Genomic DNA, 27,879 nt, shown 5'->3' on the forward strand with positions numbered 1-27,879 from the left:
TTTGAAAAGATCAAATAATTGATTTATTCACAAGACATAAGACAGATTGGAAAAAAGCCATGTGAAAAAGTGGTAGTGACATGCCTACACAGTGGGATTTGATTAAAGTGAAGATTGAAGACCAATGACATAATAATAAGTGACATTAAGCCTGGTTTTCAAGGCAGTTACCAAAGTGGGTTGTTATCTTGAGAAAGTTACAAGCATTTTTCTCGAACAATTACAAAAAGTAGCTAGACATGGAGATATGTGCCAAGCAATCATAAGTAGCAAGGTGACATTTGTCTCGATGGCAATGAGATACTTGAAAAAAAAGAATTAAATAGGAAGATTGGCGTAACTACCAAGGCCTCAAGTATAAAATAGAAGCTCATTTTTCTCCAAAAAAAAAAAAAAAAAATGAAGCTCATTCTACAAGAAAGAAACCATGCACAATCCAGAATACTCTATAGCACTTTGAGATAATATGTAATTAGATTCTTAGGAAATCAAAGTAGTTCTTAGGCTTTGTAGAAAACTTTATGCTTGTAAGTTTCTTCATTTATAATTGAGATCTTATTTAATTAAGTATTAGTTAAGTTTTATGCAATACTTTAGTGTTTGTTCATGTTTGATCTGACTTTCTGCTTGCTTTGAATCAATTTGATGTTAGAATGACGACTTAGGCTTTAATTTGTTTACCTTGTTGCAATTTAATTACTTTGAGATAATTTCCTTTCATATGGTTTACTTCAAGATGATGCTGTTCGATCCAGTTTAATTCAATTAGATTTACTTTGAATTAGAGCACTTGGATTTAGTCTGTTCAGGAATAAATCCCTTTGAATCAATTTAATTTAATTCGAATCAATCTCAATCTAAGGGTTGTAAAGAAAATTTCCAACGAATTGCTGGTTGAAAAAGTTAAGCTGCTTTCCCGAGCAGGTAGGCTACCACTCATCAAATCAATTTTGAGCTTTATCCTTTTATACCTCCATGCTTGCTTCAATGTTTCGAAATCTGTTTGTTCAATATTGCAACATCCAACCTATGTATTGTTGGGTTTTGTGGAGCCTAGTTGTGTGTTAATCCAGTTGACAACTCGATCCGACCCGAATAATGTTGTGTGGTTTTTAATGAGAGATTTTCTGAGGTTTAGTCAATGGAGTGCAGGATGTAAAAAACGCAGATTTTGTAATTAAGGTTTTTTTTTGTAGTCGGTTTTGAGAGAGAATTGTAGCCGCACTTCATATTTTTTTCTCTGATAATAGTGAAATTCCTGCAACTCCGTGGACATAGGCAAATTGCCAAACCACGTAAATACTGTCTTGTGCGTGTGATTATTTTTTTTTGGCGTGTGTTTTTCTCTATATTTTGTTTCTCACAGGTTTAGGAATTCGTGAAAATTCCCTACAGGTATCTTTGTGATTTCCTTTCCTTCTATTTATCACATGTATCATATAATCAATGCTAGCTAGCTAGGGACAATCATGTTAAAAATTTTAACAAATTAAGGGTGAAATTATTTTGATATTAAAAGGTGTGAGACAAAATTAACAAAAGTTGTAATTGAGATAGGATAGACACATTTAATAAATGAGTCATGTGTCCCTCTTGATAATATTCTCGACTTAGCTAAAAGTAGCCTGGATAAATTTTGGAAGAAACCACCTCCTATAGAAAAGTATTAAATAAATTTTGATGGAGTGGTCTTTGAAGGTTCGAATGAAGTTGAAATTGGTGTTGTGGTTCAGAATTCTATAGGGGAGGTCATGACAGCATTATTCGAGAAAATTCCACTACCCCATCTATAGTGGATTTGGAGATGTTGGTGGCAAGAAGGGCTGCTTAAATCGTCCATGAGATAGATTTACATCAATCCATTTTCAGGGGAGATTCGAAGATTGTCATCTACATGATCAAAACTGAGAACAATTCTCTATCTTCCTTTGGTCATCTTTTAAAAGGTTTTAAAGCCTATTATTAGTTCTTTTTAGAACTATTCATGCTCTTATGTGTCTTACTAGGAGTGCTAGGTTGTCTTTTCTTCTATTGGTTTGGATAAAATTTGTTCCAAATCGTTCAAACTATGTAATAAAACCATACTGAATTGATTCTTGAAAAAAAATCAAATCAAATCAAACCTTATCTACTACAATTTTGTAAGTTGTTCATTCTTTTGCCCTATTTATCTATGTGCTTTTAAAATCAAATCCCCCTAACATACAAACCAACCAGTCAACAACAAACAACAATATCCAGCTGTTTTCATTTATTAAAAAAAGAAAAGAAAAACCCAATCGTGTAATTTGATTTTAATTTCATATTATGGTGAGAGAACAAACCACACAAATTTTATTATTCACAGCACTTTCTTAACAAATTATATGCCATAGTTTATTATTTGCTATTATAAATGGGTAAAATATAATTTAAATTGTGAATTTAAATTAGAACTAATAATAATTTACCACCTATAATTTATTGTAAAACATAATTAAAAATATTATAAAATTTTCTTAAAAAAATGTGGTGAAGACTATCCAACAACAAATTAGCATTGACAAAAGGGTGCAATAAGAGCAAAGTACAAGCCAATCACAGCGTGTTTCTTGAACCTTGCCACAATCACTTGTTCCTTGCCTCCTATCAGGAGAGAGAGAGAGAGAGAGAAGAGTGTACTTTTCTTTCTTTCATAATTTATTCATTCAGTCATTGCTTCTTCAGTTGAAGAATGGCAGAGAAACGATGCGTTACCATGTAAAAAAACACAAGAAAAAGCACTTTTCTTGAAATTGCTTTTTCATACACTATCCTGCTGCTGTTGCTGCTGCTGCTGCTACTCTTGCTCTGATCAAAGAAAATCACTTTTCAACAGAAAGCTGCTTCTGCTATTTTCCTCTTCTCCTATAGCTTTGAAGGCAAGTTGACTCTCTCTCTCTCTCTCTCTCTCTCTCTTTCTCTCTCTCTATGTGGTAGGTGAGAGAGACGGAAAAGTTTGGATTTTTGAATTCATTTCTACCATTGCATGGTTGAATTCTTCTACTTTGTAAATACTGTTGTTGAAATTATATTCTTAAGAGTGATTTTTTTGTCGATGGGTTTTTATTGAACTGCTGTGCTGAGATATGGGTTTTCTTTAATTTTTGTGTATTCTTGGTTTTTCCCACTAATTTTTTGGCTTCTGGGACTTAGATTAAATTTTTTTGCTTTTGGGGTTTTATTTTCTTTGGCGGGGTTGATGAAATTTCTCAGTATTGATTTGGGTCGGTGAAAATTTATATATTTATTCTTTTTGTAGTGTAATGTTTGTTAGAAATGAAGGGCTTTGCGGGGGTGTTGATGATAAAATCTCTGCAGACCATATAGCTCTTTTTTCTCTTTGGGCTTGTGTTATTGAAATTTTATAAAGGGGAACCGAAATTAAGTGAAAAAATTGCAACTTGTATCTTTCTTTTTTTTTGCTTCTAACTTCTAAGCATGTGAAATTGGTTTTTATTGGTGTTGGGTTTTACTGAGCGTTTTTTTCCATATGCTTGGGTTGATTATCAAGTTAATGCCTTTATAATGCTTATTTACATATGAGATTTCCCTTCATGATTTTATTGGTTTTTGCATAAGTTCATTTTGAGATGGGTTTTCTTGTTTGAGGAGGTTTGGCTACATTATTAGTACCTAAAGGCCTTGGTATTTTATTTAAAATCACAACCAGTGTCGAAATGTGAAATTTTGCCTGAAGTTTTGAGATGGGTTTTCTTGTTTGAGGAGGTTTGGCTGCATCTAGGGAAGCAATGATAATCGTACAGTAACTCTTATTATCCCTCTCTGTGTGATGCATCCTGCTGTGGTTGAGGAAAATGTAACTTTGTTTCTATTCAATCACTCTTACTCTTTGGAACACCAAGTGACTCTGGAAGACTTAGCTCAAGTTATCAAATTTGCTGGTCAGTAGTGTAAATTAAAGGAATTGGAATTTGGACATGTATTGCTCTTCTTGAGAGTGCTTACGGAGCCATGATAGCTTGATCTTGTGCACTGGATTTTGAATCCACCAATCACATTACAACTCAAATGAGTATAATTGTTCAGTTCTCTGGTGGAAGTGAAAACCCACTTAGGATACATAATGTAGATTAGATAATTAGTTGTTATGCTATTTTCTGTAATGGAATGGGATTAGGGATTGTTGTTGTTGGAAATGGTGCAAATTCTTAAGGAAGTTGGAACGCTAAAAATCCCGTTTTCCTTCTTTCAATGTATGGTTGAGTGCAGTGCATTTACAACAAAGTTATGGGGTTGAATTGTTGATATCAAAGGTGGGGTTTTGCGAAGGAGTGAGATCTTAGAGACAAGTGAGCATAGTGAGAGTTATTTTCCTATATTCCTCTGCAATCATGGAAGATAGCTAGAAGGTTACATGATTTTCATGAGGTTGTTATAAGTGATTACCCAGGATTTTTCGAGGCTATTTCTTTGTAGTGTCAAGAGGTGTTTGTGGTTTATTTATTTATATATTTTGTCTATATGAAGATTGTGCTTGATGTTGATGGTAACACTGCCTTAATGGTGAAAACAGTGCTTGATAAATGCATCTGCTTTCTGACATATAAAATTTGTGCCAATTTTAAAGTAGATTAGGTTTTTAGTGGGTAGGAAATTTCTTATTTGAGATGCAGGAAGCATCATGTTAAAATGTGAGTACGTAGGTAGGATTAATCACCTTTTACCCTTTCTAAAAAGCAATACACTAAATGATCTTTGATTAATGTGTGTGTGTGGACTTCTTTACATAATTTTAAAAGATGCATACTTCATGTAGCAGGTGCTTTTGAAGGAAGAGAGGGGAGCTGAAGTGTGATAGTTTATCTTTGGGACACATGGATCAGAGTACTTAACTTCTCCTGTGTTCTTCTTTTGTTTATATTTTTGCACTTGTTATAATTTGGACTTAGCCTTAAAATTACTAGTTCGATTTAAAAAGAAAAAAGAAAAAACTTTTTGGGGCCTTCTGGAAGTCTTATTATTAATTTATTGGTAGATGGTCTTGAACTCTTCTTGATGCATGAAGATTAGCAGGCAGTTAAAATGATTGACTTGCCTGTGCTGGATGATATTTGCTGCTCAAATATTTGGTTTAGAGATGTGAAACTCACCTGTCATATTGACAATTTAAATGTCTTTTAAATCAATGAGCTGAGAGATTTCTATATAGTGAGACCTCCCAACCAAATTTTCTTGTCAGACCAATGAGAGAAAGAATCTTTGATTGTCTTCCATCCCTGTGAGCCTCTTGCAATGTAACTGGCGGGAACGGCTCTAATTTTCATGGATACTAAAAAAATTCTTAGTTTTTCATTGAGTTCATTCGCAGTCAATAAGCTGTCTAATGTGGAGGCTTTTTATATGCATAATGTTAATGATTCACCAGATTGTTAATTGTGCGACTAGATTATTGACAAGGTTTGTCTCAGCAATGTAAATTATTCATCCTCTGATCTTTCTTGTGCATTTAACAGAGTCAGAACAATTTCGTTTTCCTTCGTTCACCGAAATTCCTCTGCTTATGATCTCAGTTAACAAAGCTACCTGGGGTTTTTGTTTTTCTTACACTTAATTCTCTCTTTTCAAGCACCATACCATAGACAGCGTGGTAGTAGTTATCGTGTAAATTGTGATATTGTTTTAGAGTTTCATCACAATAACATAAACCCATATAAAACCCAGGATTTAGCCTGAAATTAAGCATAAGCAGAGAACCTCTGCACCCCAGTTCTCTTTTTTATCTGGTTTGGCTAGCCTATTAGTAATTTTGTGTTCAAAGTGAATGGAGAAACAAAATGCTTATATGATTTAGGACATGCTGAAGTTTTTATGAGTTATATTGTACGTGATGAATGTGGTCCAATATTATTGTTTTTTCTGAGGTGATGGGGCATTGATAGAATGAGGTTTTTAGGGTTTGATTGATATGCATATTTTCACCTAAAACAATCAGACTTTGTATAGAACACTGCAGAAACTAATAAGAAATAAGAAGAAAAAAGAAAAGGGTTACTCAAAATTCTGTATATATTCGTTTGATTTTAAATTTACAATTTACTGAAATTAACCGACTATGAAACTTGCTTGTAAAGTACTTTTTTTTTTTTTTTTGGTTATAAATATTGAAAGAAAATCAGACGCAATTATTATTTTTACCTAATGAACACTTACTTTGGAACCCACGTAAGCACAAAATGGACTCCCATACTACTAAGAAATACTAGACTGAATCTAATTCAGTATTCTGTAAAATTACGATTATGCCACTATGCAGAAACAATAAATAAAACCCCATAATTTTCTAAACCACCGACTTATATAAAAAGCCTATTTAATCATAAAGCTGGGTTTTTGACAAAACCCTCAAAGACAATAACAAACCCCAAGTTATGAAAACTGGGAGTTCAATGAAGAAACAGCAATTGAGTCCTTTTTTTTCTGCGGCTGTATCACTGGGCATCGTTGTTTTTACTAACAACTTAACTGAATCTATGTCTTCATCTGAGCATAAACTGTCTGAAAAAGTTGCTGAAGGTGGTATGTTGAACACAGGGCTTTCAACAGATGTGGTGGATCATAAGAACGGCGCCTATGCTCAGATTAAAGATGTGGAGAGTCCTGAATTGGGAATGTTTGATAAGCCCCTTCCGTGCTTCGGCTGTGGAATTGGATGGTTTTCGTGAGTTCTCACAGCTCTTCTCTCTATGTTTGCGTGTGTTTCTTGTGGATGAGTACTTTTGAGCGTGTGTTTGTGTTGATCAATGCACTTGCTTTTGCAGTCTTCTTCTAGGATTGGCGTGCCCATTGTTGTGGTACTATGCGACGTTTCTTTACTTTCGGAAGTACTACCAGAGAGATCCAAGGGAGCGAGACGGACTTGCTGCCAATGCAGTAGCTGTAAGTGTCACACACTATGTTCTGTTCCATTGATTATTTGTTTCAAGCAATGTGTGACAACCTTGATAATCTCTTATGGATGTTATTCTCTCTTTTCAGAATATTAAAATAATTTAATGTGATGTCAATGAATGTTAAAATGGGATGCATTGCAAGACTACTAATTTATATCATCAAAAAATAATATTACATTTTATCCTTATGCTTTTCCTCAAAACTCCTTTCAACACACACACACACACACAATGTACTTCTATATAATTTTCAATTTGATTCTATTTAAAATTGTGAATAACCATGTTGTTACTGGTATCCAAGATCTTGACACAATTGTCATGAATAATGATGAATCATGTGTGCCATTTATCTTTTTCATTAATCCCAGATGTTATGATTGTTGCAGGCTTTGATATGTACAATTGCTGTGATAATTGCCGGAGTTGTTATCCTTATAATCAATCTTGGTACAAATCCGCACTAGTAGTCATCACTTGTGTTCACCTTCCTCAAGGGGAAGCCTGAACCGATGGTTTGTAACTCAATCGTCCTTTGGGAAATTGATGTTGGTGCAAGAAGAGCAAATTGATGTCACTGAAGGTTCAGTCACATGAACACTAAAGTAGTTTTTGGGTTTCTCTTTATTCTTGTGCATAATACAAACCTTGTATATTAAGAGAATGCAACTTCTTAGAGCCTTTAGATCCCACTCAGTGGGAAATGTACCTACCTGGTAGATGAAATTGGAGGAAAGTTATTTGTTTGTAAATGACACTTACGAAAAATCTATATCTGCATCTATTTGGATGAATTTTTTCCCGTTTTATTGGTAAGTTACAAATTCAGTGAATCTTGAACTCAAGTCTTTGGTCCATCTAATTTTGTGCGAAAAAGAAGTGCCATTGGAATTCATTAGAGCTCATTAGTTTTTTATTTGAAAGAAATTTTAGGGAGCTCAAGCTAAAGAGGGTAACCAGAACTTGGCATTAAGGGTGTGCAGCTAATTCACCGATTCGTCAAAACCGACCAAATCCAACTTAATCTGTCATGGGTCAGACTTTAGCAGTTGGTGGGTTGGGTTGGATTGCCAAATTTTTTCTTTTAAAGTGGGTTGGGTTGGGTATGGTTAAGCAAATTTACAAATTTAATCTAACTTAACCCATTTATATTGTATAAATATTTGAAATATATACTATTGGTTTTATTATTTACTCTTTTGGTTTGATGAACTAGCAACAAATTTATAAAGTTATAAATCTGCTTTTATGTGTTGGTTTGGTGTTATGCTCAGGTTTGAAGTAAATTTGTTGTTATTTGTGTTGTTATTCTTATATATTTATTATTCTAATGCCCTTTTTTTTTTTTTTTAAGTCCAACCCATGGGCCCAACTCGATCTGCATGGGTTGGGTTAGACCCTTGTGATGGGTTAGGTTGGATTGAGTTTTTTTCGACCTGACCATGGTGGATTGAATTACAAAAAAAAAAAAAAAAACCTTCAACTTGCACACCCGTACTCACTAACAATTTTGAAATTATAATGAAGTTGAGTTAAGGCATTACATAAGTGTTTTGGCATGAGGCTTTCCTAACTACCTACCATGAGAATTTGTCAAGTGGATAAACCAACTTTAGTGATACCAATTTTGAAGGAAATCAGTAAACCACTAGGCAAGATCAAGAATTAAAATTAAGATGATAGTAAAACGGTTTAGTCAATTTGTGTTCACCCAAAATTAATGACGTTAAATGTAAAACTCATTGTAACATTTTAAAAATGGGGGTTAATTTGGGGATTGGAAAATCCAATATATACCTAGAATGCTTCAATGCTTCAACTAGAGTGAAGGAGATCTCCCTTATTAAAGTTAATAAAAACTATGATCGACGAAAATGATTACAACGAATGAGAGGAGTGCTATTCAAAAAATAGGTTTGTTTGTTTGTTATTATTATTATTATGGGAGAAACTAGACAGTGTAATTGAACCTCTCTGTTAGAGATATATTACCCCATTAGCATAGGCCCAAATCTAATTTTACTTTGTGTGCAAGCTAAGTCTCCTACTTGTACTAGAAATCTATTAGTCTAGGGTTTAGTCTACTATATATATACATATTATAGTTCATTGTAACACAAAATTTGTACTATACTTTAATATATTATTGATGTAACCCTTTAGGGTTTCCTCCGTAGATGTAGGCCGTTAGGCTGAACTACATAACCTTTGTGTGTTATTGTGTTTCACACTTTATGCTTTCACTTCCACATTCATATTAACATATTCAACATGGTGTATCAATGCTAATATTTAACACCCTCGAATCTTAAACATGTCTACTTTGTAATGATTAATGATTATGCTTTACTAAGCACTAACTGACTTTTTATTTTTATAAACAAGCACTAATGGACTTTGATAAGGGAAATTACAATCATCCATAACTCTAATAAAAGCAAAGGCAATGAAGCTGGTAAAAGATTAAATTGCCATAAACTAAGTTCTATGCAGATGCAGTTGGGAAAAAAAAAAATTAATGGGGTCAGTTAGTTATATAATTACAACCTAATCATTTAAACATATCTTTACTAGCTCTTGCTTTTAAGATTCATAAAATCTCTAGTATGATGTTGCTGGGGCTCCCACTATCCCAACCCCAATGGTACGAAAATGTTATTATCCTAACCAAACTAACCAAGGCAATGTCACTTTTTTACCTTGATGCCTTGATGGAATGAGGGTGTACAAAGTGAGCCAAAAATGGTTCCACTTTTTTCAGTTTTTTAACCCGTCAGCTTGTTTGGCATCATTTAATCAAATTTTTTGTTTTGTGAAGAAGAAAAAGTTTTTCTCCAAATCGGAGAGAATCCTGTTATTATTAGATGGTGATTTATAAGACCTAGCATACTAAAACCCACTACATAAGAGATTTGATTTTCTCTAGAAAAAGATTTGATTCAAATCTTGTACACGCTAAAAAGAAATTTATTGGAGTCTTATCATAATAATAAAAAACAATTATCTTGAAACAAGCATTATAAATTTCAAATCCTTCGTACAGAAGAAAAAGTTAACTGATGTCTTAATAAGAGTATTGGTTTAGAAACTTATTTTTAGAAACTCTTTATGGGAAAAAAAATAATTTTTTTATAGCTTTTTATATTCCCATGAAAGTGAGATTAAAATTTTTCTAAAATAATTTATGAGTTTGACTTACTTTAAGTATTATTTTAACTGAAATTTTCTTTTATTTTAATGAAAAATTGTCACATTACCCACAGACTAAATAAAACGTGTAATTTAAAACTCACTACCACTTGCTATATGTATTTAAAACAAAAAAGACTTTTAATTAAAAAAGTATTAAAAGTAAGTTAAACTTATAATTTATTAACAAATTCCTTAAAAATATCCCTCAGCAACTCTTAAATAAAAAGGTAGTTTTTCTAGTAATAACACAACCTTTTGACTGATTGATTCTACCAGTCCACATAGCAACTAACCATTCACACCAAACTTCTACAATTTCCACTGCACATTGTGTAGACATGCTGCTATCACCTTCAATTGTTACGTTTTGTATGTGCATCACGTGTTTTTGCCAACTATAAGGTTCCATTTGAGATCTGCTTATTTTGCAGAAATTGAAAACTTTTTATTGAAAATACTATAAATAAAAGTAAAAGTTAGCTAAAATAGTATAGTGAGACCCATAGATAATACAAAAAGTACAATAAGACTCATGAATAGTAGCAAAAATAAGTTAAATAGTAAAATAAGTTGGCAAACATAATCTTTGTCAAATGGACACTGAACGGGAATACTTGTTTGGCGGGAATTCCCTTTCCCTCTTGGAATAATTCATCTAGATTTCGTGTTTATTATTTTAACTAATACAAAAAACAAAGGTGCATACTCTTTTGGTGTGAATGCCCTCTTGGAATTATTCATCTAGATTTCGTGTCTATTATTTTAGTTAATTACTGTCACTTATTACAAATATTATCCTGAAGAATTTCTTTGGATGGGAAATTGAATTCTCATGTGAGCAAGGAATCCCTGTCTGCCAAACAAAGCTGTTGTAATCTGACAAGAGAAGTTTGAGCAAACTCCATGGTGTTGTGTCCTGAGTTCTAAGCTCTGATCAAGCGTATTGGAAAAAGCCATCTATGTTAACGAAGTCTAGAATTGGAGTCTGAGCCCTGCAGCTTATTTTTAAGCCTTTCAAAAATTTTTTTTTTTCAAAATTGTTTTCGGTTCTTTAAAATTCTGGTGCATTATCTTGAAGAACAATTTCTGCATCAATAAAGGCTTACATGTCAGTTAAAGTCTTTGTGTTGCAAGTGAAATTCAACCTTGTAATTACTCTTTATGAAATTAATCTAGATTCATTATTATTCCCTTTTCCCTCTTGGAATAATCTTTGTCAACCTTTTTTTTGTTGACATCATTAGTACATCACTTTCACATAAGATCATCGCTAACATTATTAATATTGTACACTACTAACATTATTAATATTGTACACTACAACATCACTTTCATATAAGATTACTACTAAAATTATTAATATTGTATACTTATCATAATCTTCTACCTAACCTTTATAAAAAGAGCAATGTTTATTTTATATTATTGTTGCAAGCAACCAAACACACACTTTCATCTTGCATTGAAATCATGATTTGAAGCCGCAGTATTGCGTGTACAGTTGTGTGCAACGACCCGTATATGCTAGCATTTACTTTACGAAAAATATTGTAAAATTTGTTATACTGAACTTTCATACAAATAAGATAATTACAATGTTAAACTGATGAATTCGCAGGGTTAAAGGGGGGAATAAGAAACCATTTGACATTCTTGATGCCAAAGTTTAGAAGCTTGCTGCAGAAGTATTGAATAGTGTTTTCCAACTTTGAAAGTGGTTGCTTTTAGTGAAGAATAAAACAATCTGATAGAGACATCAATAAGAGCATCCACATCAGTTTATCTAAAATTATGTATAATACAAATTTTTTTCAATTTTACACATTTTGAGCTACATCAGTGTATCTAAAACTGGGTAAAAATGTGGAAACTCATCCACGAGCTACAGTACCGTGTAAATATACACGGTTACTGTAGCTCAGCTAAACAATATTTTACTATTTTCCCTTCGCTCCTTTTTTTTTCTCTCTCTGATCCGTTCTCAACAGACTCCATCACTTTCTCAACACAGAATACAGAGATATACTTTGCTCAAAAAAAAAAAAAACACAGACATACACAAACAACCACAGATCGGTGCTTGACTTGTAGATCGGTGCTTCACTGGTCGGAGCTCGTGGGTCTTGCCGTGGATCGGAGGCCGGCGGACGCCGGATCGGAGCTCGGATCGGCGATCGGAGCGCTGGATCGGAGCTCGGATCGCGCTCCGAGCGCAGGATAGGAGCTCGCGATCGCGCTCGGAGCGCTGGATCGAAGCTCGCGATCGCGCTCCGAGCGCTGGATCGGAGCTCGGATCGCGCTCCGAGCGCTGGAGCGGAGCTCCGATCGCGCTCGGAGCGCTGGATCGGAGCTCGGATCGCGCTCGGAGCGCTAGATCGGAGCTCGCGATCGCGCTCGGAGCGCTGGATCGGAGCTCGCGATCGCGCTGGATCGGAGCTCCGATCGCGCTCGGACCGCTGGATCGGAGCTCGGATCGAGCTCGGACCGCTGGATCGGAGCTCGGATCGAGCTTTGATCTGGGTAGAGAGAGAGTGAGAGAGATGATCTGGGTAGAGAGAGTGAGAAATGAAGAGAAGAAATGAAGAGAAGGAGAGAGAGAGAGAGAGAGAGAGAGAGAGAGAGAGAGAGAGATTAATCAGAACGGAAGAAAAGGAGAAATGAAATAAAGACGCGCCACGGTAGTTGAGGAAATTAATAAAAAAAGTGAAAAAATTATTATTTAATTAATAGAGGGTGTAGGATAGATGAACTGATGTGGGTAATTTGTAAAAGTGAATGTGTAAAATTTTAAAAGGAGTTTTTTGTGTAAAATAGAGGAAATTTTTACATAGACTGATGTGTTTGCTCTAATGAGTGGAAAAACGCGTTTGTCTAAACATCTATACGTTGCACTTAGCTTTTTTCTCTCTATACTTGTCATTGTCTTACTCTAAAAAATCGTACAAAAACATCATATTATTAATAATAATAATTTTTTTGCTTGATCAATCTATTTTTCTTTTGGGTTCTGTGAGATTTTAATTGTCTTAACGCGGAATGTGTGCGTGACCATGTCCAAATCGGTGTGCCCATAATTCTTCCTTTGCTTTTAAAGCAACAATTATGAACCTTCTAAAAAAATGAAGTGGTAGTTTTAACTTTTAATACATAAATAAATAGCTTGAATTTCTTGAGAGGCTAATCAATTTACATGATTCAAGCCGCAAATTCAGGCCTTTTTGTGGTGCCAACTACAAAAATGTGTAAGAAAAGTCATATTTCTTTTTCTTATCCAACTGTTTTATAAAAGATACAAATTTACTTTCTGATGAAAAATTAATGACACACAATTTTACCATATTCAGATTGAACTTGGGATCTCAATAATTGTATCATCTACCTGGTCAAAGTTATAAAGCTCAAAACTTTAAAAAATAAAAGATAAAAATCACATGGTTTTCTACAATCATATGCCTGTAGCAGTGTGCAAATTTAGCTGTCATACTACAATGACAGATGCTAACGTTTTTCTTGGATATGAATCATACTGTCATAAAATAAAAATAAAAAAGGACCCCACATTATGTAAGAATGATGATGCTTGTAACTTATAAACCCATCACTCCCCATTTTCAACAATAAATACATATTCCATCAATCCAAGCCAAATAATTTATCGAAGGCAAAGCAATCAAAAGCAAAAGCAAACACACAAAAGCATATAAAGCAAAAGAAAAGTGTCTCAAAAAGCTCATCCTCCTCAGCTCCTTCACACCTCTCTGCTGTGAAAAGGCATAAACACACACACAATTCAGCTTCAAATAATGGAAGAAGAGGAAGAAGTGCCCTCACCATTTTGGCTACAAAACACTCACTCTCGCGGAGGCCGCCGCCGCCACTCATCATCTCTCTTCCTCAACCCTGGTCTTCTTCTTGTACTTTTGTTAGTCATAGCCATCTTATTTATCTTCATAGTAATTCCTTCATTCCTATCTTTCACATCACAAATATTTAGACCACATCTAGTGAAGAAAAGCTGGGACTCCCTCAATCTAGTCCTTGTTCTCTTTGCCATTGTTTGTGGATTCCTCAGCAGAAACACCAACAACAATGAAAACACAAGCTCTTATGAAGATGCAAGCGTTTCAAGCTCATCACAAGAGGCTCACAAGTCAACCCCATCAACCTCAAATCAATGGTACACCCAGTACTCAGATCGTACAGCTGATAGCTACAGCACCATCAACAGGTTAAGGAGCAGCAGTTCATACCCGGATCTTAGGCAAGAATCTGCCTGGGTGAGCCATGATGAACGGTGGAGATTCTACGATGACACCAATGTTAGTGGTAATTATCGGTTTCAGAGCTCAGATCAGCTGCATCATCGCCATCCAACGCGAGATCAGCCTCAAGAGGAAGAAGAAGAAGGTAACTTGGAGCCCAAGAATATACCTAGAGATACTCTTGTGGTTCCTGCAGTAGAAGAAGATGCCTTGGACCCCAAGAATATACATGTAGACACTTTTGTGACTTCTACGGTAGAAGTTCCATCTTACAAGTCTCCATCACCACCATTGCCTTCATCGCCACTACCTCAGCCATCTACACCACCATCACCATTGTCACCATTTACGCCGCCTAAGGTGGTTAGGCACAGAAAAAAGAGAACATATCAAACTCTTGGACACAATGAAAAGACTGGAACCCCAGAAAAAATTGATTCACAAGTCAAGAGTCTCCGAACCCCACCTTCACTGCCACCTCCGCCACGGCCACCACCGTCGCCGCCACCACCGGTGTTAACTCAGCAAGCGGAGCAAAGGAGTGGTGACAAGAATGAGAAGAAGAGAGGAGGATCAGCCACTAAAGACTTCTTGAGCTCATTAAGGAGGAAGAAGAAGAAGCAAAGACAAAAGAGTGTTGAAAATTTCGACACCTTTCTAAACTGTCAACCTTCTTCTTCTTCTTCTACTTCTCATCCACCACCTCCACCACCACCTCCGCCGCCGCCTCCACCATCAGTTTTTCACAGTTTATTCTCTTCTAAAAAGGGTAAGGCCAAAAAAGTTCATTCAGTTCCACCACCACCACCACCACCATCACCACCAACAGCACCACAACCACAAGCTAAGGTCTGGAAACCTCCATTGCCGGTTAAAACAAGCATATTCAACAGTGGGGATGACAATGTGAGCTCAGGTAACGAGTCACCGCTTAATCCAATACCACCACCGCCACCACCGCCGCCGCCTTTCAAAATGCGGCCTTGGAAATTTGAGGTGCAGGGTGACTATGTTAGGATAAAAAGCAATAATAGTTCACGTAGTGGATCACCAGATCCAATGGATGGTGGAGAATCACCTACAAAGACTATGTTCTGTCCCAGCCCTGACGTTGACACTAAGGCTGATAGCTTCATTGCAAAGTTTAGAGCTGATCTGTTGATGCAGAAGATGAATTCTTTCAAGGAGAAGCAAGGGAGAGGGATGTCCAATCTAGGCCCAGAACGAAGCCCAAAGTAAAGAGGAAGAGCAGACCCAATATAGAGTGAAGTGGGGGGTTTTTTCCTTTTTTGGTCATTTTTTTGATTTTTTTTTCTCAGTCTTGACTTTCTGTTTTGAAGGTTTTGTTAAAAGTGAGATGTTCTGACATACACATAAAATCTGATTATACATGTTACATATATAGTTACAGAGGAAGTTTAATGTATTTGGGATATTTTTCTTTTTTTGTTAATTCTTTTTGTATGAGGTTTTCCAAATTCCAATTGTATTTGTTAAAGAAATTTACAGAGATGTATGATGAGATTTGCTTTGGACATTAAGGTTGTCAGATTTTGTGTTTATTCCAAAGCTGTGGTCTTTGGCCTTTTTTTATTAAACATGGACAGGAACACGTGTTTACATTTGGATTTTACCTTTCTTTCTGTGTGAGATTCTGCATATGAGAGAGAGTAGTCAAGGGAATGGGGACTCTAAGCATATGACAGGTAAGTAGTAATGCAGAAGTAATGCTACTTTTGTATTTAGACAACTTCAAGGGGAGAGAGATTGGGCTATGGAATGGCCCTATGTTGGCATCTGACAGATAATTGATATAGAACACTTCGTGTTCAAGTAAGGTCGTGACAATAGTTTCTAAAAGTAATGAAAGAATTAAAGATTTTTTATAGACGATTTGAACTTTTATTAGTTTTAGGTGTTCAGCTTATAATATGCTAAGCAAAGGCGTTTGGGGTCATGCACTTTGTATGAGGGCTCTAATAAACCACTTTCTGTCTGACCAATTAAATTAAACCTAGGTATGGCTGTGCTAGTGGCTAGTAGGAATATTGAAAAGCAACTTGAGAATATATATAATCCAGTTGATTTGCTGGTCTGACTCGACTGACTTGCCTTAGGATAATGATGCCAGGTTGGAACCTGTTCATGGTATATTAAGTTGGCTTGAATAACACCAATACACCATACATATAGAACACAATTTGTGGAGTATGCATTGTATGTAGCTCATCAGTCTTAACATAATCACAATATAGTTTTGGAATCAAAGTGAAGGCTTTCATTTCTTGAGAGCCAATTGTTTGACTAGTTCTGGTAGAGATTGCTCCTGCCTTATGTTCTCAGCCCACCTTGCTTTGAGTCGGATTTCCTCGATGCTTTGCTTCAAATTCCTAGTAAAAGAAGGATGCACTCGGCTGACAAAAAATTCTTCTATCTCCTCAGCCTTTTCATTGCTGCAAAACTGCCATTTGATAATATTCAAGGAGTGAGAAATCTGTCTTCAGGAACACAAATAGATAGATTTATAAAATATCATAATTTGGCACACTGTGATTGCTTTATATTAAGTGAATCAGATATGTGATCTTATATAAATGAGTGCATATATTCACATAGACATTGGTTTAGCAGTAATCGATTTTATCATTTAATTGAGCACTAATGTTAAACCTCAGCAGTTTCATTTGTCATAACTAGGCACAAGCTATCAAAAATTGATAGACAGAACAAAACTGATTTCAAGAGATAACTGACTTTTTGGACATAATATGAGTAATTTGATGGTGATTACTTTTCCTATGATGAATTTCATTATACTAATAGAAACAAACTTTTCAAGGTCATTCATAAGTAAGGAACATGTCCTTGAGTGGTGGAATATTCACAAAAAAATAATCTTATTTTTCTTGATAAGTTGAAATCACCCTTTAAAATAATTATAATACAATTTATTCAAAAAACTGACAGTGAATTTGACCCATGCCAAACCGATTAAGGTATAGGTGGATGGTACGCAACAAGGCAGCAGTACCTTAAGCTTGATATGTCTAACTACTATAGATAAAGCACTATTTTCAAAGGCCAAACAACATTTATCAATATATAATACTTGTGACGTATCAAGTTGCATAGAGTTTTCTACTGAACTAGTCAACCATTGAATCATAGCTAACAACATGTATGAAAATACAGACTCAAGATGCATCACATGTACCATTGCTATCCAACTAGGTTGAATTGCTTACCAAAGTGAGAATGTAGGTAATGAACTGGTGGAGTAGAATCGCACCATATTTGCTAAAGATCAAGTCCCAATTCTCCTGCATTTGTCACCAAAAAAATAATAATAATAAGCCTCCAGGCCCTCCACAAAGTGTAAAATTCAAGAAGAAACCTTCATCCTAACACCAATCATAATACTTTCCTGACTATATCCATATCTATACATACTTCAAATTATTTTCTTGATTTCAATATGATAGTAATACATTCATAATGAAGATGTTGACCATGAACTGCATACCTTCAACCATCTCCACGCTACCTCACGCCCTTCAGATCTTAGTCCAGCAAGCACATAAAGAATATCTTGATCTCGAACCTGAAAAGATATTGAGATGAAGCAAAAATTAGACCGGCAAGAAAGATGGGGCTTTTAGAAACTGTAATTTGATATGCACAGCAAATACCTCCTCAGACAACATAAAATTCAGAGCCTCAAGAACTATATTTGGGTCTGGACACGATGCAATACAACCTGTATAAGAATCAAAGGAATTGCATTAAATCTAAGTAGCTTTTATCCACAAAGACAGGATATTATTTCAAATGTTACTACTTATTACGTAAAAGTGGTTCTTTTTCTTGCACTGTATCTGCTTCTCTATAGAGCTTCAGTAGGGACTCAAACCCGTTCCTATTCGTGGTGCTAGTGTTCAGCAATACAGCAATGTAAGCAGCCTGCAGGGCACATAGCAATTCTGTATATCAACCTTGAACAGACCCCTATGAATGAAGAGTGATTTAGATATACAGGTAAAACTATTACCTTTCTAGTGTCAGCTGACAGAAGAGGAGTATTTCGATCATTCAGTAACGCCTGAAACCTCTGGACTGCTTCTTTGTTAGTTTTATCATGGCCAAAAGTAACCAAGGCCAGAAAGACTTCTCCTCGCAATAGTACATTTAAATGACTCTCTCCAGGTATTGATTCCCAACCTGATTTTCTGCACAAAGAATAAAAAGAATATGATATTTAAACGTATGAAGAAGCTTACTTCACTCCATAACAAAAATCCAGTACATAAAAAATGTCAGTAATGTGAAACATGATGCCAAGGAGACTAGAAAACATCATAAAGACGATGATATACATTTTGTGAGATAGGTTTTCATATATTTGAAAAACGATTTGATGCACAATTGAAAGATACAAAGGAATTTTCTTTTCACTTTTTTTTTCTTTAATATTGATTCATAGTTCATACTCCTCGGCCCTAACCAAGAAGGTTGCAAACAGAATAAAAACTCATCTCCACTCAAAGTAAACAATCATGAAGAAGAGGTTCCAATAAATATCCAGCAACAAGAGGGTTGGCAGATTAAAATATATGGTAATAGTTCTTACTCTGAGGAAAACAGAAGGAGATTGATGAAAAATTGTTTCAAGTCATTCACTAAATCTGGGACGGCATCACCAGAGATCTCAACAACTTTATAACACACCTGTTGTATATATCACATAAAAACGTCAAGTCCTGGTAAATATTTGGTGAAAATGGTAAGATTATCAAGATACAAAAGTTATCCTTACATTAATGAGTTTCGATAACACAATAAAATCGAGCTCTTTTCTGTATACATCCATCAAGGAAAGCAATGATGACAGTGGTTGCTCGCAAGCCACACAAAGAGCATATGTGTCATCCAAAACGCCTGAAAATTGAGACTGCAGGGAGTTACATGCTATTTGATAGTGATCACTGAGCTTATAATGGCAGAAATAAAGGGAAACCACAAAAGGAAGGAATTAATTATAGGGATAGGAAATATGTAGCCTGAACAGTCCATTTGGTATTCAAAAGAATTTAATATATAGAAAGACCAAATATGCAGTATTAAGTTAGCCAAACTCTACTCATTGGAATACCGCCCTGCTGTGGAACTCACCTGATGAATCAGGCACAAAAAATGAGAAATCTAGTATACTTCACACCATGTGATCATGCCAATAGATACGGCATACCCACTACAACAACATAAGATACAGTTATTAATTCATCTTTGGACATAGTATGTACCAAATTTATCTGTTGCCGACAAGCAATTACTCTCTATGGCTTTCCTCAGTCGAGCTGCAAGATTATCTTCATATTTTACCCTGTAGAAACCACTCTGCTCAATATTAACTTTGACCCAGAAATGTTCATCACATTCCTCTTCATTCTTCTCGTTAAATGTGCTTTTGTTTTGGTGGGGAGAATGAACCAGTTCAGATATATCCAGTTTTTGAGACTTTTTTTCCAAAAGGAAAGTCTTGCATTTGATGTATGAGCCAATGGATACTGTTATTGGAACAATCCATAGTCCATCACCACACAAACCAGATGACAAGAATTGTGACTGCAGATCCTAAAAATGTATCAGATCTCCAAAGCAATAAAGATATAATTTGTGGCTGCAAATCTTTTAATGCATGCATGTTTGCTTATTAATCAATAACAAGACCTGTTCAAATTCCAAAATATCATCTTTGGATTTTACAGAGATAACTGGATATCCATTTTTCTTCGTCCAATCATCCATCATTGAGTTGATTTGAAGGCCAGATTCCTCTGAAATAACGCACCATAAATCTTCTGTCTTTGCATTTTTCCCAGCATATCTTTTTATGTATAAACTTAAGGATTTCTGTTTCAAATAAAAAGTCAAGAGTTAAATAAGTGATTTAAGCAACTTTAATTTTTATCAACTCATTACATAGTAAATGATTACGTTCAAGAAGTGCATAGTAAATGAATACTTGATGGAACATGCTCCAAACCTTTCCCTTAGTCATTTTGTTCATAACTTTATTTACAACATTTTGACAACAAAAGTTTTCATGTTGACATTTTCCTTACCAAGAACCTCATTTTCCATGAAAAAGTGATGTTAAGGTATTCCACACCAAGAAATGATAAATTGTACATGTTACTGACAACAATCAGTGGAAAGAGTGATCAAAGAATGCTTCCAATATGACGAACGTAACAGACACAATGCAGATATAGATTCCTAAATCACACCACACTGGACAAAGAGTTTCTACCCAGAAAGAAACCTAGAAGGCGATACATGGAAAAAGTATCCTGAGGGTTGAGTCACATGCCCAGCAACTTGAGATTTTTTAGCCCACCATCCAATCAAAGACAACAACAGCATTGTTAACATAGAATATGGTCAGCAAAAAACAGAAGTTACATAATAGTCTTGATAATTATAAAGTGCAAGATGTATTTTTTTAATGGGTAAGAGAGCCATTAATGATATCAAAACCAAATCACATTAGACAATAAATGCCAACTTGTAGCCATGTGTAGATTTTAGAGTGTGTGTGTGTATATATATATATATATAAATATAATTTAGTAATAACATCCACATAGAATTTAAACCATAAAAAAATAAAGTCATTGTTTGGTGCTTCAACACTATAAGCTAAGAACTCAAACTATCCCACCTGGAACGTGTCATCGCCAAGATAACCCTGCAACATTCGAATAACAGCAGATCCCTTTTTGTAGCTGATATCATCAAATATCTCCTCTATTGAACGAGCATGATGTACCTCCACCTGAAAATATTCCAAATGGCATGTGATGGACATAGTTGAACGAACTACATGTTGGAGTTATGCTTGCTTTACATAGCAAATTGCCTAACAATTTTCTCTCATTTGAAGTCATAATTGGGACTTTATTAAGATATAGTAATTATTGTGCTACAATCTTTGGAGTTGGGTTATAAGAAATTTCCCTGCATTGTCACCTCCATTTTACTGGGTAGAACTCCAAACACACAGATGACAGATGACAGATGCAAGTTCATGGGCACAGACACCCAGACACATTAAGTTCACCACATGTCAATGCATTTACTTTGATGATATTCATTGCAGTGCTTGAAAATTCAGTACAACAGGCCATTAGGGGAAGCAGTTTGCTCTAAATAACTATTTCTTACCATTGATTTATGACTGCATTTGCTAATAAGCTATATAATTTAACATGTGTATGTGATGTGTTCCCACTAACCAGAAAATTCTGGAGCATTCACTTACCTCAATAGGATGTGACTGTTCCATTGCATCCATACGTAAGCCATCAGCTGTTTGTCGAAGAAACTGAGTCCATATTTTCCACTCAGGAAACATGATGTCAGTGGCCATATAACTTATCTGGAGATTTAAGATTGAACAGAGATACCAAAATCATAAAATTGAATGCAGTGGAATGGCCAGACAAGTGGTTGCAGAGATTTAAGATGACTCAATGTTACCCAGGTAGCAAATCCCTCATTCAGCCATAAATGACTCCACCATTCCATTGTTACCAGATTGCCAAACCAATGGTGGGCTACTTCATGTGATACAACAATTGTGAGCTGGCAAAACATGAATAAGCTTTGAAGATTACATACAAGTATTTAGGAAATGAATGAAGAATCATATTTCAATGTCATTTCTTTTGTAATTGAACTGTTATTTGCTTCCAGAGTTTTCTCATTGGTATCAATATATAAACTTTTTAATGGGTTGACTGCATCAATCAATTATAAATAATTGTCAGCTATTCTGTATTAAGGCTTTTTGGGGAAAGAAAAAATAATACTGCACTTCCCTTTTATATGTTTTCATTTATGAAAAGGGAAATGGAGAAAAAGTAAGGCAAAAATTGTCTTGAAATTCATTTCTTGACAAGCAGATCTGCACCTCGCAGTAGATTGATTACTTTTTGGGAGCATCATAATGCGAAGGAGAAAAGTGAAGCTAAAAGTGTGTTAGATACGTAACTTACAAAAAAAAAAAGTGTTAGATATGTAACTTACAAACTGCTTCATGTTAGCTGATGAAAGCAAATCATCGTAAAGTAGTATATTTTCACGATATGTGATCAAACCATAATTCTCCATAGCTCCTCCAGAAAATTCAGGGACAGCAACCATATCCAGTTTTGGAAGTGGATAAGGAGTTGAGAAGTACCTAAATGATTCCATAATTAGGGCTGACGAGCATTATCAGTATCACCACAGAGAACTTAAACAGTCTTCAACCAAAGCAAAAAAACACAATGTTTCTTAACTTTTGATTCTTCTAACCTACACTATAACACTGGTTCTGTTTTCAGGCCATCTCCATGGATAAAGGAGGTCAAGTTATCTAAAACAGTCTTTGTTTTAATTTGGAAAATTTTGAAGGGTAGACCCAACAAAGGAAGAAATCCACGTGTATCAGGTACTCGCTTTGGGTGCAGTCATATAGTGCAGAGAAGCTAAATTGGTCCACAAGCTTTACCAATCAATTGAAAGAAAAGAAGGAAAGACAACAACAACAACAAAGCCTTAGTCCCAAAATTTGGGGTCAGCTATGGATCTTTGACCGATTAGATTGGTCAGCCACATGAATTCCTTTTCTCCGTTCTATCCTATCTGAAATCATGCTCTTTGTTACTTTAAATCTGATAGAAGGGAGAAATTCATTCTGTTCTTTGCAAGGTCAAACAAGAAAGTATTGAAAGGATCACCTTCCCTTGAACATAAGCAAACACTATACTCTCTATTTTGTGGCATGTGGCTGTTTTTTCTCCCTCATAGCTTAGTTCTGTGTAAAACTACGTGATGGTGGACACATTTCAATTTATTGATTTATGAGACTGAAGATCAAAAAATTTAAAATCTCCACATGAACAAGGAAAATAAAAGGAGAAATTACCTAGTAAATATGTCAAGCGCCTTCACAGCAAGATTTAAAGCAAACTTCCCTTTATCACTCTTTCCAACAGGACAATATACACGAACCTTGATCCCTGCATGCACAGTGCCTTATTCTATATAACAACAACCAATCCCTAGTCTTAAAAATTTTAGGGTCAACTATGGATTCTCAACAAATTAGTCAAGGTAGGCGATGTGCTCTTTCCCACCATTTTAGTGTAATAAGCTATTTAAACCAAAAAAAGAAGAAGAAAGACAGTAAATGAATGCGCCTCTGCCATATATGCATTACCATCAGCTGTTGTTTCTTCAATATGATCAAATACCCCAACAACAACACCCACCAAATAAGTTGACATGACCGGAGATTCCTCAAAATAAACAGTCTTAATATTTTCATTAAGCTTTTCATCAGCAACTGGCATATTAGACAATGCTGTCAACTCTGATGGCACGTCTATCCTGATCTTGAAGGTGGCCTGTAAAGAAAGTATTAGTAATTTCTGAGTAGTAAATAGAAGGGGAAAAAAAATGAATTTTCAAAGTAATTTAAACCACATGAGAACAGTATTATGAAACTCCAATCAGAAATTTCTGCCACGTACTTGTTATTCATTAACATTTACTAAACAAAACGAAAATACATGTATGTCCTGTTACCTATCTGTTTTATGTGCATCAATATTAATAAACTTTTCTCAAAAATCTGTGGTAATGTGTTTGTATTCTTTTTTCATGATTAAAGTTCTATTTCACAAATTTTTTCAAATAAGCATGTACATGACACTAATTAAATGCCACTTATGGAAGATTGATTCAAAGGTTCTAAACAAGTAAAATAATGAGTTCTTCCAAGGTTAAAAGCAAGTTCTCAATTATGCATACCTTAAGGGCAGGTTCATCCCAGCAAGGAAAGCACCGCCTTGCATCCACAGCTTCAAACTGAGTAACTGCCATATTCTTCTTCACTCCCCCATCCACATAAGTACTGTAAACAGTGACAGAATCCAGGATTTCACCTTTCGGGATCCAAATTATGAATTTTCACCATTCAAGAGTGAGAAATATATTAAGTTTCAAGAATAAATTAATACATGAAAAATAAAACTGGCATCTACTGTTGTTGGTTTTCCCAAGATCTACAAATCAAATGAGGTCATATATATGATCTCATTATATGTCCAATATTCATCTAACAATAAAAAACCAATTATTGCTGCCAAATTAAAAAAGGGGGAAAAAGAGAGAGCAAAATATCATAATCAAAGAATGTGTGCAAGATCTATACACACACAGAGTGACAGAAAAGAATCATCAAGTTCAAAAGTACGAAAGATGAAAAATTGATGCAAGCAAGTGTTAATGTTAAAGATAATTTACTTGAGTACTAAAATTCGTCACAGAATGAAATTACCATATATAATTCAAGAAAATTACCTCTGTTCATCTCAATGATTTTACAAAGTTGTTCAGTTTCATTATTATGTATTTGATCATTCTCAAAAGTATCTAAAAATTCAAAATTTATAGTTTCTTTCTTCCTTTTCACTGATTTTCTTAGCAACCAAACAAGAAAAAGCTTGAATAAAACTAACCAAATAATTCCAAATCACTTACCAAGTAAACTTTTCCATAAATTTAGAAACAAAGTCACTCTGAAAGATAGAAAATTTAAATAAATAAAAAAAGATTTACCATTTATAGAGACCCTTCAAGTGTGGATTAAGTGCCCCAGAAAACTCAATCCCCAAAACCCCATCACCAACACTAAGCACTTCATCAAACCCCAGCACCAGTATCTCATCTTCACCATTCAAAACAACAACATCACAAGGCTTATATGTCTGCAAAAATCAACAAAAACATCATTTTAAAAAAACCCATTAAAAGTTAAAGAACAATAAAACCAATGGTTTAAAAGAGAGTGTTAATTACTTGGTGATTGGAGTTGGTGAACCAGACTTGATGTACATCAAGTTCGAGAACATTTAGGACGAGGAACTTAGTGTGTTCGATGATGTTAAGGTTGACCTGTACGGTACCAGAAAAAGTGCATGCTGTGAGATCAAGTTTGAGATAAAGATCATAACTTGTTGGGATTGCAAATTTTGGTAGCCTTGTTTGTCCTTTGAATTGCTCTATGCTTTGTTTTGTTTTTGTCTCCATTTCTCTCTATGTTTCTCAGTCTCTGTGAATTTCGTGTCAGTTTTGTGAAGTGCATGGATTACAGAGGCTTTACTATGTATATCTTTGCTAATACTAAGGCTTTTCTATATTTAGACACATGGACGTGGGGCCAATATATATATATATATATATTAACTAAGCAATCTTGAGCTTCCTTAAAAAAAAAAAAAAAAAAAAACTTTGCAACCTTGCACTATAAATTTATACTTTGTACTCTTAACAATATTATTAAATTTTTTTTTCTTCTAAAAAAAAATATTATTGATTCTCTTATAAGCGTAATGTTATTGTCACAAATTTTTCTGCGACAATTTTACAAGTGGTTGAGATAGCAAATTCCTTGCACCTGAACCTATCACCTACATCACTTTTTTTTTTTTTTACTTACCAATAACCACTCACTACATTAGTAATTTGTAAAAAAAAATTGTAAGTATAACATTTTCCTCCTTTTAAAGACTATAAAAAATTTATAAATCTAAACAAAAAAAATTAGCCCCACAAAAAAAATCATCAATAGTAAAGTTAAAATTTTTTTTAAGCCGAATCCATTTATTTTACAAAAAACAAACAACTCAACCCTTTAAATTTTTTAAACAAAATAATTTTGTTCATACGAAGCAGATGCATGTAACAAAAAAAAAAAAGACCTCAACTATTAAGTAGTAAAGTTAAAGGTGAAACCGCTGCACACAACCAGCAATAAACCCACTTTTTTTTTTTTTTAGAGAAACCAATAAACCCACTTTTAAATCCAAGTCCTAGCTTATTTAAGTCAACTTGCGGAGAAAGAGTGACAATTACACTTTGGCCAACACATGCTCCCATGCATTGAGTGTAATGAAAATAACAGGTGCTTTACAATTTTTTTTTTTTTTTGGTAAAAGGAGAAATACATTAAAATTAGAAATTAACAACAGTCTCAGGGCAGTACCTGTTTAAGTACAAACCAGAACAATCAAAATCTAACAAAGATTGCAAGCCCTCATAGGGACTATCATACCAAATAAAACTGGAAGATTGCTGAGCTCCCATCCTAGCTAGCATATTAGCACTCCTATTAGCTTCTCTATAACAATGATCAAAATGAATCTGAGGAACTCGGGAAGCCAGCTGCCTGCAGTCATCCACAATGGAGAAAATGATTAGATTAGTATTGTTGGGGTTATTCAGGACTTCAATAATAGCTTTGATGGAAACTAGAAGCCAGCTGCCTGCTTTACAATTTTGGATTTAGCGGAAATTTCACATGCCAAGTTGAAAATAAGTAAATAATGCCAAGAGGGCCGTGGAAAATAACGACCTTATCCTTTTCAAATTGACATTTATGGCTTGAAAGGGGATGTATATACAAGAAAAGCATGAGTGAAAGAAAATGAGATTTTTTTTTTGAAAAGAAAGAAAATGAGACTTAAAAGAAAATGAAGCATCAAAATACTTAAATGCGTAAGTGAAAACATATTAACTTAAAAAAAAAATTGGTTCAGAAATTAAATCAACAATAATAAAAAGGACTATTAGTGGAGGGAAAAAAAAAGTGTTAGAAATAATAAAAAAATTAAGAAAAAAGAGACAAAATTGAAGAAATAGAAAGAGTATTGACCCTTTTATTTATTTATTTATTTTGGTGTTGTGGATTGAACTTGGAGGAATAGGTGATTGAGGTGCAAAGGGAGTTATACAAAATTTATATAAAAAATAAAATAGAAGAAGAAGGGTTGAAGGAGATGAAAGGTTGAACAAAGAAAAAGAGTAGAATTTAAAAGATTTAAAGGAGAAAATTTAAGAATGCATAAAGGATTGAAATGAAAATTTTAAGAAGATAACAATTGGAGGAGATAAAAAGTTGAACAAAGTGAAAATTAGAACAAAAGCAATAAATAATAAATAAGAAAAATAGAAGGAAAAGATGTGATAATGTAGCATAACAAGAATTTTGCAAAATTTATTACAAAACTTCCATTTTTATATAGAATATAGATTTTATTTAAGACCAAAACTAACAGTAAAAGAAAAGAAAATTTAGTATAAATGGATGTAACTTTTAAGATTCTGATCCCAAATAAATAAACCAGTTTCAATCCTTACAGAAATATTAAAGGAATACTTAGACCCCATTGTCCTTGAATTTCATTTAGCAAGTGATATTTTAGAACAACTAATCCCTTACAGCACAAACAAGAAAAAATGCTCGGGATATGTTAATATGAATCCTTGACAAGTATTCTAGGAAGCTTTCAATGTTTGGAAAGTGATAGGATCTACAACTTTTCTAAATAGAAATCAATAAATTTAGGCACTCAACATTTTCTCATTTCCACAACAGTTAACAC

General features: G+C 34.5%; 3 protein-coding genes across 6 annotated transcripts; 2 read left to right on the plus strand and 1 right to left on the minus strand.

Annotated features, from left to right (window-relative positions):
• Window positions 1-2,575: 2,575 nt before the first annotated feature.
• LOC142637317 (uncharacterized) lies at window positions 2,576-7,726 on the plus strand. 2 transcript variants are annotated; one of them, XM_075811591.1, is made up of 5 exons: window positions 2,576-2,900; window positions 4,802-4,866; window positions 6,574-6,700; window positions 6,801-6,918; window positions 7,322-7,726. In XM_075811591.1, the coding sequence occupies exons 2-5, from the start codon at window positions 4,857-4,859 to the stop codon at window positions 7,397-7,399; spliced, it is 333 nt and encodes a 110-aa protein (XP_075667706.1). In that variant the 5' UTR covers window positions 2,576-2,900; window positions 4,802-4,856; the 3' UTR covers window positions 7,400-7,726. The 2 variants fall into 2 exon arrangements, with proteins under 2 accessions (XP_075667706.1, XP_075667707.1); XM_075811592.1 differs by lacking the exon at window positions 2,576-2,900 and adding an exon at window positions 3,904-3,923.
• A 6,057-nt stretch (window positions 7,727-13,783) lies between these two features.
• Window positions 13,784-15,935, plus strand: LOC142636004 (uncharacterized). The gene has a single exon (XM_075810064.1). The coding sequence runs from the start codon at window positions 13,928-13,930 to the stop codon at window positions 15,623-15,625; it is 1,698 nt and encodes a 565-aa protein (XP_075666179.1). The 5' UTR covers window positions 13,784-13,927; the 3' UTR covers window positions 15,626-15,935.
• Window positions 15,936-16,494: 559 nt separating this feature from the next.
• On the minus strand, window positions 16,495-25,716 carry LOC142636003 (aminopeptidase M1-like). 3 transcript variants are annotated; one of them, XM_075810061.1, is made up of 19 exons: window positions 25,295-25,716; window positions 25,055-25,203; window positions 24,245-24,347; window positions 23,652-23,838; window positions 23,358-23,451; window positions 22,475-22,628; window positions 21,926-22,030; window positions 21,708-21,824; window positions 21,108-21,221; window positions 20,114-20,296; window positions 19,687-20,008; window positions 19,200-19,321; window positions 19,014-19,111; window positions 18,435-18,612; window positions 18,232-18,346; window positions 18,076-18,143; window positions 17,910-17,987; window positions 17,632-17,706; window positions 16,495-16,847 (listed from the first exon to the last, which is right to left on the minus strand). In XM_075810061.1, exons 1-19 carry the CDS (start codon window positions 25,523-25,525, stop codon window positions 16,665-16,667), a joined length of 2,676 nt encoding a protein of 891 aa, XP_075666176.1. In that variant the 5' UTR covers window positions 25,526-25,716; the 3' UTR covers window positions 16,495-16,664. The 3 variants fall into 3 exon arrangements, 2 of the variants coding, with proteins under 2 accessions (XP_075666176.1, XP_075666177.1); XR_012844233.1 differs by lacking the exon at window positions 18,232-18,346; XM_075810062.1 differs by lacking the exon at window positions 25,295-25,716 and having other exon boundaries at window positions 24,245-24,378; window positions 25,055-25,191.
• Window positions 25,717-27,879: the final 2,163 nt, after the last annotated feature.

Source organism: Castanea sativa, chromosome 5 (genome assembly GCF_040712315.1).
Source record: "Castanea sativa cultivar Marrone di Chiusa Pesio chromosome 5, ASM4071231v1".
Lineage (NCBI taxonomy): Eukaryota > Viridiplantae > Streptophyta > Magnoliopsida > Fagales > Fagaceae > Castanea > Castanea sativa.